We start from the raw sequence: 16,408 nt of genomic DNA, 5'->3' as shown, positions 1-16,408 counted from the left end.
TTCCTCTACTAAATGCATCAATTGAAAGATGACCACCAGGGCCGTCTTAAGCATATCTGGCGCCGTGGTGTGAAGATCCCTCTGGCGCCGCCCCATTTCCCAGCGCGGCGCCCCCCTGGCGCCCAGCGCATTGCGCCACTCAGCCTTGCCTTAGGGCCGGCCCTGATGACCACAAAGTCCCAAACATGCTTATTTGGTAGGAATTCCTCAATGACTTCAGCGAGATAGACTACTAGAAAGTGATTACCATACTAGTAAGCAGTTTAGAGCTGCTAGTTCTAACCTACCCTATTGGACGCTGGCCGTCTTTGAAATAATTTGGGTTTAGTCTCAGGCCTGAATATCCCAGATTGTGCAGCCTGACCCAATCTAGTCGTAATTTTTTTAAAAATACAAATGACATAAACCCGCACAAGGACTTTTGCTAATGCAAAAGCTTCCCTTGCAAGCTACACAAAATTGGCTCTGGGAGAGGTAGAACCCCCAGAATAGCATCATCCGGGGAGAGAAGGCAAAATTTTGCCCGGCAAGCCAAAATGCTTGAGCTGGAGGAACAATTGCCACAGCTCTGTACTGCATTTCTCCCTCTGTCTTCAGAATGATGCTTAGTTTGAGGCCACATTCATTAACCATTTAAGACACCCAATAATAAAGAAGGTGAGGCAGGGGGGGAAGAATATGAGAATTAAGATAGAACTGTAAAAAAAAGTTATATTGTATTAAAAATCCATTTATTTTTGTGTTCTGTACATATGAATGGGTCTTACACAGACCATTTGAAGACAAAAAAAGTAAATAAAAACATAAATACATATATATATTCTTACAAAATGTCAGATTTACAAAATATACATACTGTACTTTTAGCTGGTCTTCTGTATTTTCTTTTTAAAAAAAGCAAACCACTAAACAAACCAGGATCTCTGAACCAGGGAGACATAATATACTGCAGAATTACTGGGGTGGGTTTTTTCCCCTCTTGCTGCCTCATTCCCAAACATTCCCTGCACATACTCACACCCCAATGACCTTCTCTTTCCAATACTTTTTATTAATTTAAAAACTTGGATCTCCGTTCATACATATAAAGAATAAAGTTATTACAGCCATAGGAAGGGGAAATGGAAGCAGAGCTTGTTAAAAGCCTGCAGTTCTCCAATTAGTCTTTCAAGCAAAAATAATTTCAAACCCCTTAGGTTCATAGAAAGCTAAGAGAGAAAACCCCTTAATTTATCTATATATGAAAAGGTCAATTTAGCATAATTTAAGAGACTTGAGAGCAATGGAACATTGCAGAAAGGAACATGAAATGCTTCTGAAGTGAAACTTAATTTATTTCGATCAATGGCTGTCTAGAGAATTTCACATATGATGAAGATGATCTGAAAACACCCTTTCCCTTTTATTTCAGAAGACTTTCTATTTAATAAGGTTCAAGGAAAGAGATTGACAGCTCCATCCTATACTGGTCTACTCAGAAATATTCCTTACTCCCAGAATACAGCATGGCAGACTCTGAACATGGATTTATTATGCTTTAAAAAAAAACTGCCCAGTTTAGGAAGAAGATAAACCAGCAACTGCAGTTTATTAATTACAGGCCACTCAGATCCTAAGTAAGTACCACTGGGTGGGACTGTTTGTGGCCTTAAGACAACTTTTGGCTGGATTGTGGTCAAGCACACAAAATTAACACATTCGCCACAGAGTAAGTCCCAGGGAACCCAGCAGAACTTATATCAGCGTAAAAATGGATAGGAGTGCACTGAAAGTCTCGTTTCCAATAAAATCTACGTATTTCTCCATAATAATGGCCACAACCCAGCACAGAATCTATAACACTGGTTTCAATGGGCTTTTAAAACCATGTAGAGAGAGATTGGGATCGCCGCTGATTTAGGTCTGGACTGATAAATATCTTTCTGCTGCAGTTGTCGGTTTCAAAGTCTTTCCCCCTTTTTCAGTATTTAAGGGTGATCTCTATAATTAGCAGAGGAAACTGCAGCCTTGTGACCAAGAGATATTATAACCGCCTGCTTTACGTATTTTGATGGGGCTTGTTTTGTCAAGTGTTCCAAATTAAAACTCCCATTTTTTTTATTAAAAAAAACACAACAACAGTGGGTGAGAGTCTCAGATTGAGTTAAACAGGAGACCTTTCTGAAACCTCGTCTTCATAAAAGGAATTTGGAGCTGCCTGGGCCAGCAAGCTCCATAGCTGAACCTCAACAAATTCTTTGTTAAGTTTCCCCATAAAAAAACTGATCCCATGCTTATGCCTTGCCGCAGAGAAATACACTTTTGTTTCTCTTTTGTCTCCGCTAACAAAAGGGAAGAGAGTAAAAAGCATTCTACTGAAAATCAACATGTCACTTCTTTTTCAGAGTCCTACACAGAAAGCTCCTCTCCTCCCCCACCCCAGCAAGATACCTTCTGCCAAAGCAGGGATTCATTTGGGGGGGGGGGACTTTTAAAGCTGAAATAGAGAAGGAAACTTTTTTCGCAGAGCCTATTTAACATGCATTAACTCAGGAGAGAAGTTTCACAGGTCAGGGAAACTTCCAACAGGGAAATCCTAAACACATCTACTCAGGAAGACCCAGTGGAGTCTTACTCACAAGTAAGTCTATATAGGATGCTAAAATCCTGAACACACTCTTACTTAGGAGTAAGAGCCTTGAAATTAAATGGATGGCTTTCTGAGTAAATCATGCAGAGGATTGAACTGAAGATTCCTAAAGAAGTTTGCAGACAGAAGACACACAAAATAGCAGTATAGGGAGCAAGACTTCCAATTTGCAGTGTTGTCTGAGAAAAATAAAATCTGCCAGGATGCAGATTACAAAGGCTGTGAATCAGGACTCTGGATTTGGAGTGGGGGAGTTAGGAACTTCCAATCTGACAGCAGAGAAATCTACAAATGTGACCACTTTTTGGGGGGGGGGGTGTATATTGCTTTTCTCCCCTTCCTATGCAGTCTCCCCAGCTTCTATCCTTGGCACAATCCCAACATTTCCCTTTGAACAGATGCTGCAGCACTTTCTTTTTTTAAAGGATGGGAAGTAAAGAAATTCTCACAGGGTTATGAAATTTACTGTCCCGAAGAGCAGTCTTAAGAAGGACACTTAAATCTGCGTTCTTCAACTTAGCCAGCCAGCAAGGAGAAACACGCCAGCAACCATCTTTATCTTTTTGGTGGCAAGAAGAAGAGGCAGAGTTTGAAAGAAAACAGCAGGCATCCCACCAGTTCCCTCTTTCCTTCTATAATCAAGTCTTCTCCACAAGAAGCAAGAGAGCAGCTTTGGGGAGACGGCCTGCCTGGATTGGGCATGAGTGGTGGAGGAAAACTCATACAGCAGTCTCCCCTTTGCTCCCGGTGCTGAGTCTGTGGTAGAAACGGCGCCAGGACTGGAGAGTCTTGCCCGTCCAAATCCAGAAGCCAGTGGTGATGCCTACCACCATGGTCATGAGGTACTTGATGACAAAGACCGTGAAGTCGGGGCTCATGGGGGCCACGTTGGCAGGGCAAGGGATGGCGTAGCTGTGGCAGGTCTGCAGGAGCCAGGTTCTCTCCCAGGTGTCCCGGAAGGCCTGCTCGTAGAAGTAGCAGGCCAGCACAATGGTGGCCGGCACCGTGTAGAGGACACTGAAGACCCCAATCCTCACCATCAGCTTCTCCAGCTTCTCAGTCTTGGTGCCATCGTGCTTCATGATGGTCCTGATGCGGAAGAGGGACACGAAGCCAGCCAGCAGGAAGGAGGTGCCGATGAAGAGATAGACGAAGAGCGGAGCCAGGACGAAGCCCCGCAGGGCGTCCACGCTGTAGATGCCCACGTAGCAGACCCCACTGAGAACATCTCCGTCCACCTGCCCCATGGCGAGGATAGTGATGGTCTTGATGGCTGGCACGGCCCAGGCAGCCAAGTGGAAGTATTGGGAATTGGCCTCAATGGCCTCGTGGCCCCACTTCATGCCGGCCGCCAGGAACCAGGTGAGTGAGAGGATGACCCACCAGATGGAGCTGGCCATGCCAAAGAAGTAGAGGATCATGAAGAGGATGGTGCAGCCCTCCTTCTTGGTACCTTGCACCACCGTGCGGTAGCCGTCCTCGGAGAAGCGTTCCACACACACCACCTTGTCTTCCAGGATGAAGCCGGCCACGTAGGCCACCGCCACCATGAAGTAGCACCCGGAGAGGAAGATGATGGGCCTCTCTGGGTAGCAGAAGCGCCGCATGTCCACCAGGTACGTCAGCACGGTGAACAGGGTGGAGGCGCAACACAGCACGGACCAGATGCCCACCAGCAGGCGGGCAAAGCGCACCTCCGCCTCCTTGAAGTACATCAGCCCGTGGGGCAGGCCCGGCTCACAGGGGGCGCCACAGTCCCTCTCGCCCAGGAAGCGGTAGCCCAGGTAAGGGGGCACCTTGAGCTGGCGGGGGCAGGAGAAAGCAGAGCTGGCGGGGGGCAGAGGGTGCGACGGGGGGTCGGGCAGCAGGGGAGTGGGGGAAGCGGCGGCCGGATAGCCGCCTCCGGGGGTGCCGCCGCCCGTCCCTCCCGCGCCCCCGGAGGTGTCCGAGGTGTTTTGGCCCACGCATATCTCGTCGGCGCCCTGGACGGGGAAGTTCTCGCAGCGGAGGCGCTCGGGCCACTGGAAGCCGAACTTGTTCATGAGGGCTTCGCAGCCCTGGCGCGCCCTCTCGCACAGCGAGCGGCACGGCGGGATGGCCCGCTCCAGGACGGTGCAGACGGGCGCGTACATGGAGCACAGGAAGAAGCGCAGCTCGGGCGAGCACTGCACTTTCACCAGCGGGTAGAACTGGTGCACCTCCAGGCCCGCGTCCTCCTGGTTCGTGTGCCCCAGCAGGTTGGGCAGGATGGTCTGGTTGTAGGCGATGTCCGTGCACAGCGGGATGGAGATGGGCTGGCAGAAGCCGTGGTCCGGCACGGAGATGCCCTTCTCGCCCTGGTAAGGCTGCGCCCCGGCGCCCCGAGGGAGGCCCCAGACGAGGGCGCACCACGCCAAGGCCCACAGGCCCGCGGGAGGAGGAAGGGGCGCCGCCCGCCTCCTGCTCGACGCTCCCCGGCCCATGATCCGGCGCAGCAGCGGGCAGCCGGAGAAGCCGAACACGCGCGCACCCGGGAGAGAGGCGCGGAGCACAAGGGAGGTCTGCGCAGCCCGGCGCCGCGTGGCTCCCAAGGCAAGAGCCGCCCGGATCTCCACGACTTTTCTCCAACAGGGCGAGCAGCAAAAGGGGTCACACGGCGGCGGCGGCGGCGGGGCTGGCTCTGCTTGCTCTTGCAGCCGCCTGCTCTCGGGTGGGGGAGGCGGGAGGGGGGCGGATCGCTCGCTCAGCCCGCTCTCCCGTTGATCGTTCGCCAAAGGACTGTGCAGTGACCCGTCTGCGAAGCAGCGAGGACCGGGAAGCCTCTCCGCGTTTGTCTCCCCTCCGGGACAAACACACGCCTCGGTTTGTCCAAAAAGTACTTGGTTCTCAACAAAATCGCAGGGGCTAGAGTCTTTTCCCCGCCGCGCGAAGTTTCCTTGGAGGCGTTGGGTGTGGAAGAACAGCCGAAGTCCTTGAGAAAGTCCCTCCGTGGCAATTCCGCCTGCTCTCCGTTCCTTTAAAGAAAAAAAAAGCCTGGGATTTAGGCTTCAGAGTTAAAACGGATTACGATTGCTTCTCCCGCTTGATCCGCGCATTTTACTCCAGGAGCTTTCAGTAATTTTTTAAAAATCCAATTACTGCGTGGTTCCCCCTCCTCCGCCCGCGCTGACTCGGCTGGTTCTTCACACGCTCTCGACACCCCGGGTTTAAGAGGCAGCCAAACAGATCCCGCCGGCGCCGCCGCGCTTGGCAGCTGCAACCCGTCTCTCCAGCGGCTGCGGGAAGGGAGGCTGGAGCAGCCGATGGAACGCGCCTCACAAAATGAGGAGGAGGCGGGGAAGCGAAAGAAAAGGGAAAGGACGCATTTATGCCCGAGCGTTCCATGGAACGCCGCCCCTTCCCCATTCACAAACCGAGCAGTGGGCGGGGCCACGCAATCCCAGCCCCTGCCAATGGCGCGGTCTGTTGTCTCCGCACCTCTGTTTACGATTGGCTGGAAAGATAAAAGGGCTCTCAGGGGCGGGGAGGAATGTGGGCGGATCTCGGGTGGTGGGATTCCTCTGCGGAAAAGTTGAAAGAAACTTTCTCTGAGGTTTGAATGGACGGGGGGGGGGGCGGTGCGCGGCGGTGGCGTTCAGAGAGCTCAGGACGAAATCAGATCTGATGAGGTCACATCAGAATGGTAACCGTTCCTGGTGTTACCCCGTTTCTTTCCCAGAAATGAATTTTCCGAAAGCACCAGTGCTGCGTCCCTCATCAAACGTCCGCTGCTGGGAGAGCACCCAATAGGTAAGATAGGAATCCACACCCCAGGTGGTCTGAAACTGCGTCCCGATTCCACGAGTCTTATTTAAAGGAATGTGACTTATTTTACATGTAAGCGCTTTAAAGACCAGGATGTTAAAAATAATTGTACACTACACCCTTTGATTTTTAAAGGGAGAAAGGATAATTTCAAGAATTCTGCAGAGTAAACTGTCCAAGTAATTATTTTGAGGGCGGTGTGTGTGCATCTAAGGGAGAGGCCAGCAGTCATTACTGCCTACTCTTGAGTAGCCCCATGAAACTCAGTGGGAATACTTAGCAATTGTTTTCTGAGTGTTTTACTTGCGCGACAATGTTATTCACACACCACAGCAGCTGTTACTAAATGCATACACAGGCATTCATTTGGTTTAGTAGCTTCAGGACAGATTTTAAATCCAAATGCTCTGAACTATGCAACTTCAACTGGAATTCTTTTTAATCACTTTTTTTTTTTTAATGCCCGGGACATTTCCCTTCTAACAACACAACTTTCAAAATGCACTAAAGTTTAATGTTTAAAGAAGTTCTGTTAAACTCCACCCCACCCCCAAGAAAAAGCTTCGGAAAAGAAAGTTGACATCATATTAAAGGGTGGAGCTGCCTGAATTAGCTGAAGTCTCACGAACTCCAGTGTGATATGCAATGCAAACGTAAGCACTTTTGACTCAGAAATAAATCCCAGGAATTTACTCCCCAGTTAGTGTGTACAGCACACAGCTTTAATTAATCTGAAGTAAGCAGTACAAACAGAAGACTAGGTTGGCTGAATTCGAGGAAGAGGTGGCAGGAGGATTTTCTGGGCCCAGGACACTGTATGTGGATTGGATTCCCTGCACCTCACAAAAGAGGATTCAGATTTGCATTATACTTTTAATTCATAAGGACTACAGTAGAAACTTACTTTTTAAAAGAGTAATCAGAGTCTGATTTTGTTTGTTGCCTCTGGGTCTGGTACAGAAGTACCCCCCTCTGCCCCACATTATGGAGTTTCAAGGACTCAATAATAATGCAGTCTCTTTCTTTTCATTCAATAATAATAATAATAATAATAATAATAAATTTATACCCCGCCCATCTGGCTGGGTTTCCCCAGCCACTCTGGGCGGCTTCCAACAGAATATTAAAATACAATGGTCTGTTAAACATTAAAAGCTTCCCTAAACTTCCATACAAATGAGTTGGTGGGAAAAGGCTCTTCCCTACACTCCATTCACTTCTATAGAGGGTGGGGGAAGGGCTGCTGTCAGGAGCAGCCTTAAGGAGGAAGGCCAACAGTCCCTTCTGCTATTTACAGCAAGATGCAGACGACAAATGGCCGATGGAGTCTGTTTGAGTTCACCCTTCTCATAAGCTGCTGTCCTAACCATATTTCCTAGAGCAGAATTAAGGAACCCGTTTCAATGAATCAGAGCCCTTATGAGTAGGCATGGTTTTTAAAGGATATAGTACTTTGGAGATCTGAAAAAGTTAATGGCTTGCCTTTTCACGGTCTGCCCAACATTGGACAAATTCTGGTTATGGGGTATGGAAGGAAGCAAAATTTGCCTGTGGGTTCCAATGTGAGTGTTGTTAAGGAACTGCAGTTGTTACACACTCGCATTTGGCTTCTGTCTCAGCCTCTTTGCTTGGCAAGAAGGGCAGGGAAATAACTCTTGGAACAACAACATTTATAAAACACACCCACCCACCTACCCCAGAACAAAACATCATACTGTATATGCTTAAGTAAGAAGCTGGCTAACCTCAGCAACTAAAACTGCCCACCACAACAGCAACAGAGTTTCTGGAAAACACTTGAGACTATTTCATGAGTCTTCAGGGAAAGGAAGTTATGTCTGGACATAACCTCTGGGAAGTGTCAAGTGATCCGCAGTGTTTTAACATCACGGCTCAGTTGTGCTGCAGGGTTAAGAACTGCTGTTGACACACTCTTGCCATCTTTTCTACTCATTTATTTGGTATTTATTTGTTTCTTTTTATTTAAAAAAAGCAACTTTTTAAAAATAATAATAATCACAACAACCCTGTGAAGTAGGGTAGGCTAAGAAGTTGAGACTTGCCTGTAGATACCCAGAAAGTTTCAAAGCACACCCAAACCCAACATGCCTAGACCAGGGTTTCCCAAAGTTGGGTCTCCAGCTGTTTTTGGACTACAATTCCCATCATCCCTGACCACTGGTCCTGCTAGCTAGGGATGATGGGAGTTGTAGTCCAAAAAGAGCTGGAGGCCCAAGTTTGGGAAACCCTGGACTCTAGACTTTGGACACTATGTCAGCCTTGTAAATAAACCCATAAAAGCTACTAGATGGCACATTGGTTTGTTTGTTTTTTACTAGCCTGCTTCAGCCTGGCAGGAAACTCTGTCCTTCCTGCAGCAGCCCACTGCTGAACATGGGGTTTCCCTCCTCTGGCAGCCTACTTGCTTCTGTGCTGGGTGCAGAATTATAAAAGAAACATAGAATTATAGAATTGTACAGCTTGAAGGATCCCCAAGGGTCATCTAGTCCAATCCTGCCTGGGTGGGCTCGAACCACCAACCTTTGGGTTAACAGGCAGATGCACTGACCCATTGCACCGCCTGTGGACAGAGTGGTCCATTGCTCCTGCTTAGCAGCCTGCTTAGCATCCAGTTCCTTCTCTCCTAGGGCTCCCAGGCCAGTGCTTGGGTAATAAGGCTTTCATCGCACCATAGATCTGCACCAGCGTCCATAAGGCCCGAGAAATGCCGCCCTTCCATGTAAGAATGCTCATGTGAACCTACCCAGCTTCAAGATTGTCTTCTGTCACACTCTGGTCTCTGGTTCCCCTTTCAATCAAGCTTTTTTTTGGACAAGTACCAAAGATAGGGGTCTTTTCTGCAGCCGCCGTCACAATGCAATAGAATTCCCTGTTTGAGGAAATCTAGCTAGGCCCCTCCATCTCTTTGTGCTTTGAAAATGTGTATTTATTTAGGAAGGTCTTTTATCCATCCTTATAGCTTCTCTCTCTTGTTCCATATAGATAGAAAATTGTAAACCGCCTTTTACCTGTAGATCTCAGGGCGATTCACAACATAAAAATACAAGATTAAAAACACCAGATAAAATACATAGTTAAACAAGAACAAGGCAAACCAATAAACCTCCCTTCACACATCTCTCCCCCCCCCCCAAAAAACCCCACATTTATAAGGGGCATAACATGTTAGTCAGCCAAAGGCCTGGAGGAACAGTTTTGTGTAATGAAGTGTATAATGAAGGTGGCCACAAATGGGGAGCCACTGCAGAAAAGGCCCGTTCTCGTGTTGCCACCCTCTAGACCCCATGTGGGGGAGGCACAACAGCCCACACTTCTGTCAGGTAACCAAGTATAGAATTGCAGCTTCAATAAATATAAATCGGTATGTTAGGCAAGCTGAATCCACTAGCAGTATTCTTTAAAAAAAAAAAAGGTTGGGGTAAAGGGTAACAACACTTTGCAGGGAATGTTCACCCAAATAGTGATACAAAATCATTGCAGACTCCCACCCACACAATTCTATTTTTGCCTGCCCCAATTGACATGCTGCAATATATTTTTAATGTAGCAGGATTTGGCTTGCTTCTGGGTTGAATGCGGAGAGAGAGAAAAAGCCTTGGCCCTTTTTAATTGCAGGACTCTGAGACAGAGCCTTCGTCTGTGGTTAAGCAGGGTTAGTTTTCTTTTTTTAAAAAAAAAACACACGTATTTTCACGCAGCCACAGAGTGCTTAGTCATGCAAACCCATTTTACCAGAGTTACCACCAGTGACATATCAAGGATGAGGTCTTCCAACTCAATCCATTGTGTTTAACTTCATTCAGTCCGTGAGAGTATTCGTTTCAGCAGAAGCTCTGGAGGGATTAGGCTCAACCGGGCAATATCTGTCATCTGTGCCTGCGCAGATTCCTTATCTCTATCACAAGTTTGCATCTCTGTTAAAACATGTGAGGCACGATCCTAGACATGTCTGCTCGGAACTGAGTTCAAGGGGCTTATCCCTAGGTAAGTGGGTATAAGATTGCTGTGATAGCTCAGTCCGTAGACTCTTAATCTCAGGGCTGTGGAAGGGAAGCCAAAGAGTTATGGGTAGATGTATAACATCACAGAACATGGGCAAGAATTGTGTGTTGTCTGGGTGGGTGGGGGTCGAGCATCATAGTGGTACAACATGGTACCCATATGGACAGAGAGTGGTAACCCCACTTTTAAGAATGAGCAGGAGAGCATTGTCTTGCCAGGACAATGAACCCTACTGGGGATTCTTTGCGCATAAGGGTAGGATCATTTTTTCTCTTAACCAACCAACCAACTAGAGATTTGGAATTTGCTAGACTTCTCTAGTGAGGCATAAACATGACTGCAGGTGAAGATTCTAGCATTTTTAATTGGCAATACAGAAAATACTGTTGGCTCAATCTGTGGGAAACTCCTTCCAAGAATAGGAAAAAAAGACCTTGACTGATGTGTTCAAGAAAAGTTGAAAAACATGTAAAAACTACACAGTTTATGAAGAAAAGGGAGTCTGTCCTGTCCCCCACCCCCACCCGGTCCAAGAAGCTCATTCCTCTCCCACTTTGCCAGGGACTTTTGCTTGAAAGAGCTAGTTGGAATCCTTAAGGCACCAGACGGCCACTCTGTTAGGTGTTGGTCTCAAAAAGGAATTTCCCCAGATAAGATAGTGAGGGAGGTTTTCCACCTTTTCTCTTTCCTTCCAGTTACTTTGTGGCGTGACTTATTAATGGCACAGGGCTGTCCATGATAGGAAAATTACAAAGGAGAGGCTGTTAATTAAAGGCCTCATCAGCTTAAAGTGAGAAGGTTAATGGATTGGGATGCATTTGGATTGGCTGGTATCTTGAATGAAAACAATTAGAAGAGAGTGTGTTTTGGGATGCAGAATCTGTGGTTGTTGGTTTTAAAAAAGCCTGCAACTTTCAGACCTTAGATGTTTGAATATTTGAGGGGGTAAAGCCTGGCATAATGGATGCACTTTTAAGATTCTGAGAAATCGATTACCTGGAATTATTGCCTGCCAATCTATGATTCTCTGTAAGTGTCCATAAAAATAACCCCAAGAAAGTAAGGCCTATCACATCTTTCCCTTTGATCTTGTGCCTCATGCAGAAATGCAAAATGTCTTGTCGCATCTAAGCCTTTCAATAAAACTAATATCTGAAGAAGTGTGCATGCACACGAAAGCTCATACCAAAATAAAAACTTAGTTGGTCTTTAAGGTGCTACTGAAGGAATTTTTTTATTTTACAATAAAACTAAAGTGTGTTTGTTTTTAAAGTGTATTTGTTATCCATACACAAGGGGGACCATCCTGTACCACTTGGTTCACACATGCAACTTCAAAACTGCAGCAACGAGCAAGGACTCAGCCAGTATAATAGACCCTCCAAGTGTCCCTGTTTTCTAGGGACGTCCCTGATTTAGAGAAGCCGTCCAGGTCTCTGATTTGATCCTGGAATGTCCTGCTTTTCCTTAGAATGCCCCTGTTTTCATTGGAGAAATGTTGGAGGGTATGGAGTTATCCGACCCCCGAGCCATCTGAAGGCAATCCTGTACAGTCATACCTCAGGTTACGTTTGCTTCGGGTTACGTACTTTCGGGTTGTGTACTCCGCAAACCCAGAAGTATTTTTCGCTGTGTGTGCGGTCTGTGCATGCACAGAAGCGGCGCGTGTGGTCTGCGCATGCACAGAAGTGTTATGCGCAGTTCGCGCATGCGCAGAAGTGCGCTTTTGCGCTTGTTCGGGTTACGTACTTTTCGGGTTACGAACCGCACCCCGGAACGAATCAGGTACATAATCCGAGGTACCACTGTATAGGAAATCTGTTTTTTTAATGCTTAATGTTTAATGTTTCATTATTATTATCACTTATATATTGGAAGCCACGAAGGAGCAACCCAGTCAGATGTGTGGGGTATAAATAGTAAAATTATCATTATGGCATGGAACGTCCCTATTTTCATCGGAGAAATGTTGGAGGGGATGTTATCCAGGGGTGGCCAACTTCCAGGAGACTGCGATCTACTCACAGAGTTAAAAACTGGAAGTGATCTACCCCCGTTTGATTGGGGTTCAAGTCAAAGTTGTTGACCTGTTGGACATTCCTGGATAGACGATGCTGAACTAATGGACCAATGGTTTGCTTCAGTATAATAAGGCTGTCTACACATGATAGTACCTTCAAGGTGCATTCAAAACACATTATTTCCCTCGACGAATTCCAGGCACTGGGCACAGCCTAAGGCAGTTTCTTCCTATGTTGCTTCCTAAATACCCATGCCACGGATATCACAAACACCCTACAATCTAGCTCCAGCTGAGTTGGCCTCTGCCTCTTACAACCACCACCACTGCAGGACTACTCAAGAACCAGTTTGGCCTGAGGGGAGAAGAAATATTGCTTTCAAAAGGTGTTTTCCCCTTGTAGTTTATATTCTAATTTCTGCTTCTTCTTTTAAGGCTTGGACTCACACAACAGGACCTCCTATTCCTTCTCCCTGCAGATCCCCCCATATACCTCAAAATGTGCTCTAATAATTATGGGAGTCATAGGGTGGTGTCATAGCTGCCAAGTTCTCCCTTTTTTAAAGGGAAATTCCCTTATGCTGAATAGGCTTCCTCGCGAGAAAAGGGAAAACTTGGCAGCTATGGGTGGTCAGGGCCGGCTCTAGGTAGAGTCCCGGTGGCGCGGGGTGCCAGGGCGCCGGGCTGGTAGGCAGGGCGCTGCCGCGTGGTTCAAATTCCCACTCATACCTGAAGCTCGCTGGGGGAGCTTGGGCCAATCGCTATCTCTCAGCTTACAGGGTGGTTTGCAGGATAAAATGGGGAGGGAGAGAATCATGTTTACCAGCTTGATTTTCTCGGAGGAGATATACGAATGGGAGCTGTAGTCCACAAGATCTGGACGGCACCGTGTTGGCTATCCCAGCAAGAGTAGTACGAATTTCTGTTTTAAGTATCTGTGGAGCTTTGGTTCAGTAAACTGATGTTATACAAATGGTAGTTTTTCTGTTTAGCAGTCCTTAATCCAATTTACATTAGATTCCTTTCCACAGGAAAGGGAATCTGCAGCTCAACAGTGACTCTGCAAGCCCTCAGGTGATGTTTTTCAGATTACCTGCTTCAAGATTTGCAAGTTACAATTACCCTTTATTTCCCCACTTCCCCTCCTTACAAAGCCTTGCAGACAGTGGCTGTCCTGGGTGATTATCACTGTTTATTGTGGTACTTAAGTCAAAACTTTTCTCCCTCCCCAGATTTATCTGAAACCTGTCTATCAGTTGGTTTACCTTGAGCTAAACCTCATCCCCCCCCATATTTTTACTTCTAACATTTCACGCATCGTGTGCGTCACACAGGGTGGCATAAAAGCACAAAGCAAACTTTCCGACTCCCTTGATGTAACTTAGGTGGTTTTAGATGCGCGAGCGCATAAGCTCGCGGATTGGTGTTTCTCAGAGACTGCTCTAACTGTGTTATTGCACTTTGAGAAAGGAGTAAATGTTTCTCGTTTGAATTCTAATGTGCGCAGGGGAGAGAAGCATAGGTGGAAAGATAACAAAGGTCCATTTTCCTGCTTGCCTCCCACCCCCCCCACCCCCCAAGGACCAGACATGATAAACTGATTGACAAAGAGCATACGGGTAGGATCTGGGAGACAATAGGAAAGCAATATAGCTCGGGATGCACATCCACACAGCAAGGGGCCTATACATTATTAGATGTCTTGTGAATGACTAAAATGACTGCTGGCCTGCAGAGCAATCTGCCAAAGGATTGAGGTGGGGCGGAATAGGCTCAATGCCTACTATATTTAGTTACATGGAGGCATTGATTTGGAAATGTGAACACGGAGGACGGGTGGCGTGACTACGGTACGTGTATGTGTCTCTGAATTCTAGAAATAAAGCAGGAGGAAATTAACGTGGCTCCTTGGCGCTAAGCATCTTTTGCCACGGGGGGGGGTGGTGGTGGCAAAACCTGTGGCTCGCCAGCACTGGTGTTTCTGAGGCCTGTATGGAAAGATATTCTGTTCACCCTTGATGGGAAGGCGGGGAGAGAGGTAGCAGCCCAGGGAAAGCAAGGCTTGTGGGCTGCCTGGCAAGGAGCAAGGCGTCAAGGTGGGGTAAATTGTACACCTTGATTCAAAATTACCTGGTGGGCTTTGGGCTGTGCATGGCTTCTTTCTAAAGCCTTCTGGGTAGCTTCTAGGTGTGGGGGTAGAGGGGGAAATATGGGGCACACACTGTCTTCTCCTTAGAGGCTGTTCTATCGCCTGGCAGAGCCAAAGAAACAGTTTATCGATGCTTGATTAAAATTCATAGGCGCCAAGGAGGAACATATAATCGGTTGAAGAACTTGGCTCCGAAAAGCTGAAAGGAAAAGAGCTGTCATTTGATATGGTGGTTTCGAGGTGCTGCTCAAAGGGTCTAAGGAATTTGTAAGCCGTTTTTACAAAATCTTTCCTTAACCCTTCTCCCACTGAAGAATTGCTTAGATTTCCATGGATGGCTACAGTTAGGGGTTGCAGGGAGCTTCTCAAAGTGACTATCTCGAAATCTTACTGTAAAGAAAAGCAACTAGCATTAAATTCTTTTGATTTGCTCCTACATGGCTGGCAGTAGAAAATAAAAATTTTCGCTTTTGGGTCCATGTGGAAGGAGAAAGAGGTACATGTTCGGAGCTCTTCCTGGTTGGGGGGGTTCCTGGTTCCCTTCTTGCACGGAGGATCGCTACACATGTGTGTCAGTACACACTTAGAGCCCCTTACCATGGCTGTGGAACGTGCAGCCAACACAATGCTGTATCCAGTTCTGGGCGCCACAATTTAAGAAGGATGTTGACAAGCTGGAACGTGTGCAGAGGAGGGCAAGCAAGATCAAGGGTCTGGAAACCAAGCCTTATAAGGAACGGCTGAGGGAGTTCTGTATACTGAGAGGATATATGGTCACCATCTTCAAATATCTCAAGGGCTGTAGCATGGACGATGGAGCAAGCTTGTTTTCTCCTGCTTTGGAGGGTAGGACTCGAACCAATGGCCTCATGTAACCAGAAAGGAGATTCTGACTAAACATCAGGAAGAACTTTCTGATGGTAAGAGCTGTTTTACAAGGGAACAGTGGAATGGCTGGTGGTAGACTCCTTCCTTGGAGGTTTCTAAGCAGAGGTGGGAAGGCCATCTGTCATGGATGCTTTAGCTGAGATTGCAGGGGGTTGGACTAGTTGGCCCTGGGAAGTCCCTTCCAACTCTATGATTCTCTGTGTTGGTGGTGAGATAATGAGGCAGCACAGCGTGAATCGGACCACGTGGTCCTTCAGTGGATTGACGGGGTCTAAGTTACTGGAAGCTGCTCCATTAGGGGGAGTGGGGCAATGCCCCAACTTAAGTTCGTCCTCTGCCAGCCCTCAGCTGTCTGCCTTCAAGCTTACATCTAGTGTAGCGGGTGGTACCTCCTTTGCAGAATTCAACAGGGGGGAGAAAGAGGTCAGAACTCAAATTAATTGCCTCTGTCATTGGCTCTGGCTCCACCTACTGTTGGTCCTCCTGCCTTCCACCCTACCACTCGCACCAGCCATCACCGGTCCAAGGGCCTGCCTTTTTGACGTGTCGACTGTGAGCTAAGGGGGTTGCTTTAATCGCAGGCTCCTAGTTTCTGACGACAGGCCCTTCCTGAAATATTAATAGTACTCTGGAAGAGTGAATTTATATGCAGCCCGACGAATGCGAAGGATGGAATCAGAACTCCAGTTTCTGTCACCCCTAGGAGACCGTGTTTGTGCTCTTCCGCGAGCAATCGTTACGAAAACACTATTTGTGTCTCCTTGTCAGTCTCTCTTTGCAGCTGCCAATAATGGGCGTCACAGCGCGGCTGAAATCGCTTTGCTTATTTCCCTCGTGAGCACTGGGAAATAACACTTCCAAGCCTCCCTTGCCCCATTATTGATACTCTGGTGGGGTGGAGAGCCTTCTCTGTTTA

At 47.4% G+C, this 16,408-nt stretch overlaps 1 protein-coding gene and 1 long non-coding RNA gene across 2 annotated transcripts in view; one reads left to right on the top strand and one right to left on the bottom strand.

Annotated features, from left to right (window-relative positions):
- Positions 1–2,939: 2,939 nt before the first annotated feature.
- Positions 2,940–5,938, bottom strand: FZD7 (frizzled class receptor 7). The gene has a single exon (XM_035114306.2). The coding sequence runs from the start codon at positions 5,089–5,091 to the stop codon at positions 3,349–3,351; it is 1,743 nt and encodes a 580-aa protein (XP_034970197.1). The 5' UTR covers positions 5,092–5,938; the 3' UTR covers positions 2,940–3,348.
- Positions 5,939–6,283: 345 nt separating this feature from the next.
- The window catches only part of LOC118096098 (uncharacterized), a 124,163-nt gene continuing 114,038 nt past the window's right edge, over positions 6,284–16,408 (top strand). Inside the window, exon 1 of the long non-coding RNA XR_004693868.2 lies at positions 6,284–6,397. This is a non-coding gene — a long non-coding RNA (uncharacterized LOC118096098). The remainder of the gene's footprint in view (positions 6,398–16,408) is intronic.

Source organism: Zootoca vivipara, chromosome 1 (assembly GCF_963506605.1).
Source record: "Zootoca vivipara chromosome 1, rZooViv1.1, whole genome shotgun sequence".
Taxonomy (NCBI): Eukaryota; Metazoa; Chordata; class Lepidosauria; order Squamata; family Lacertidae; genus Zootoca; species Zootoca vivipara.
The sequence above is the reverse complement of the archived record's forward strand: the minus strand, read 5'-3'. Positions and strand labels throughout refer to the sequence as shown.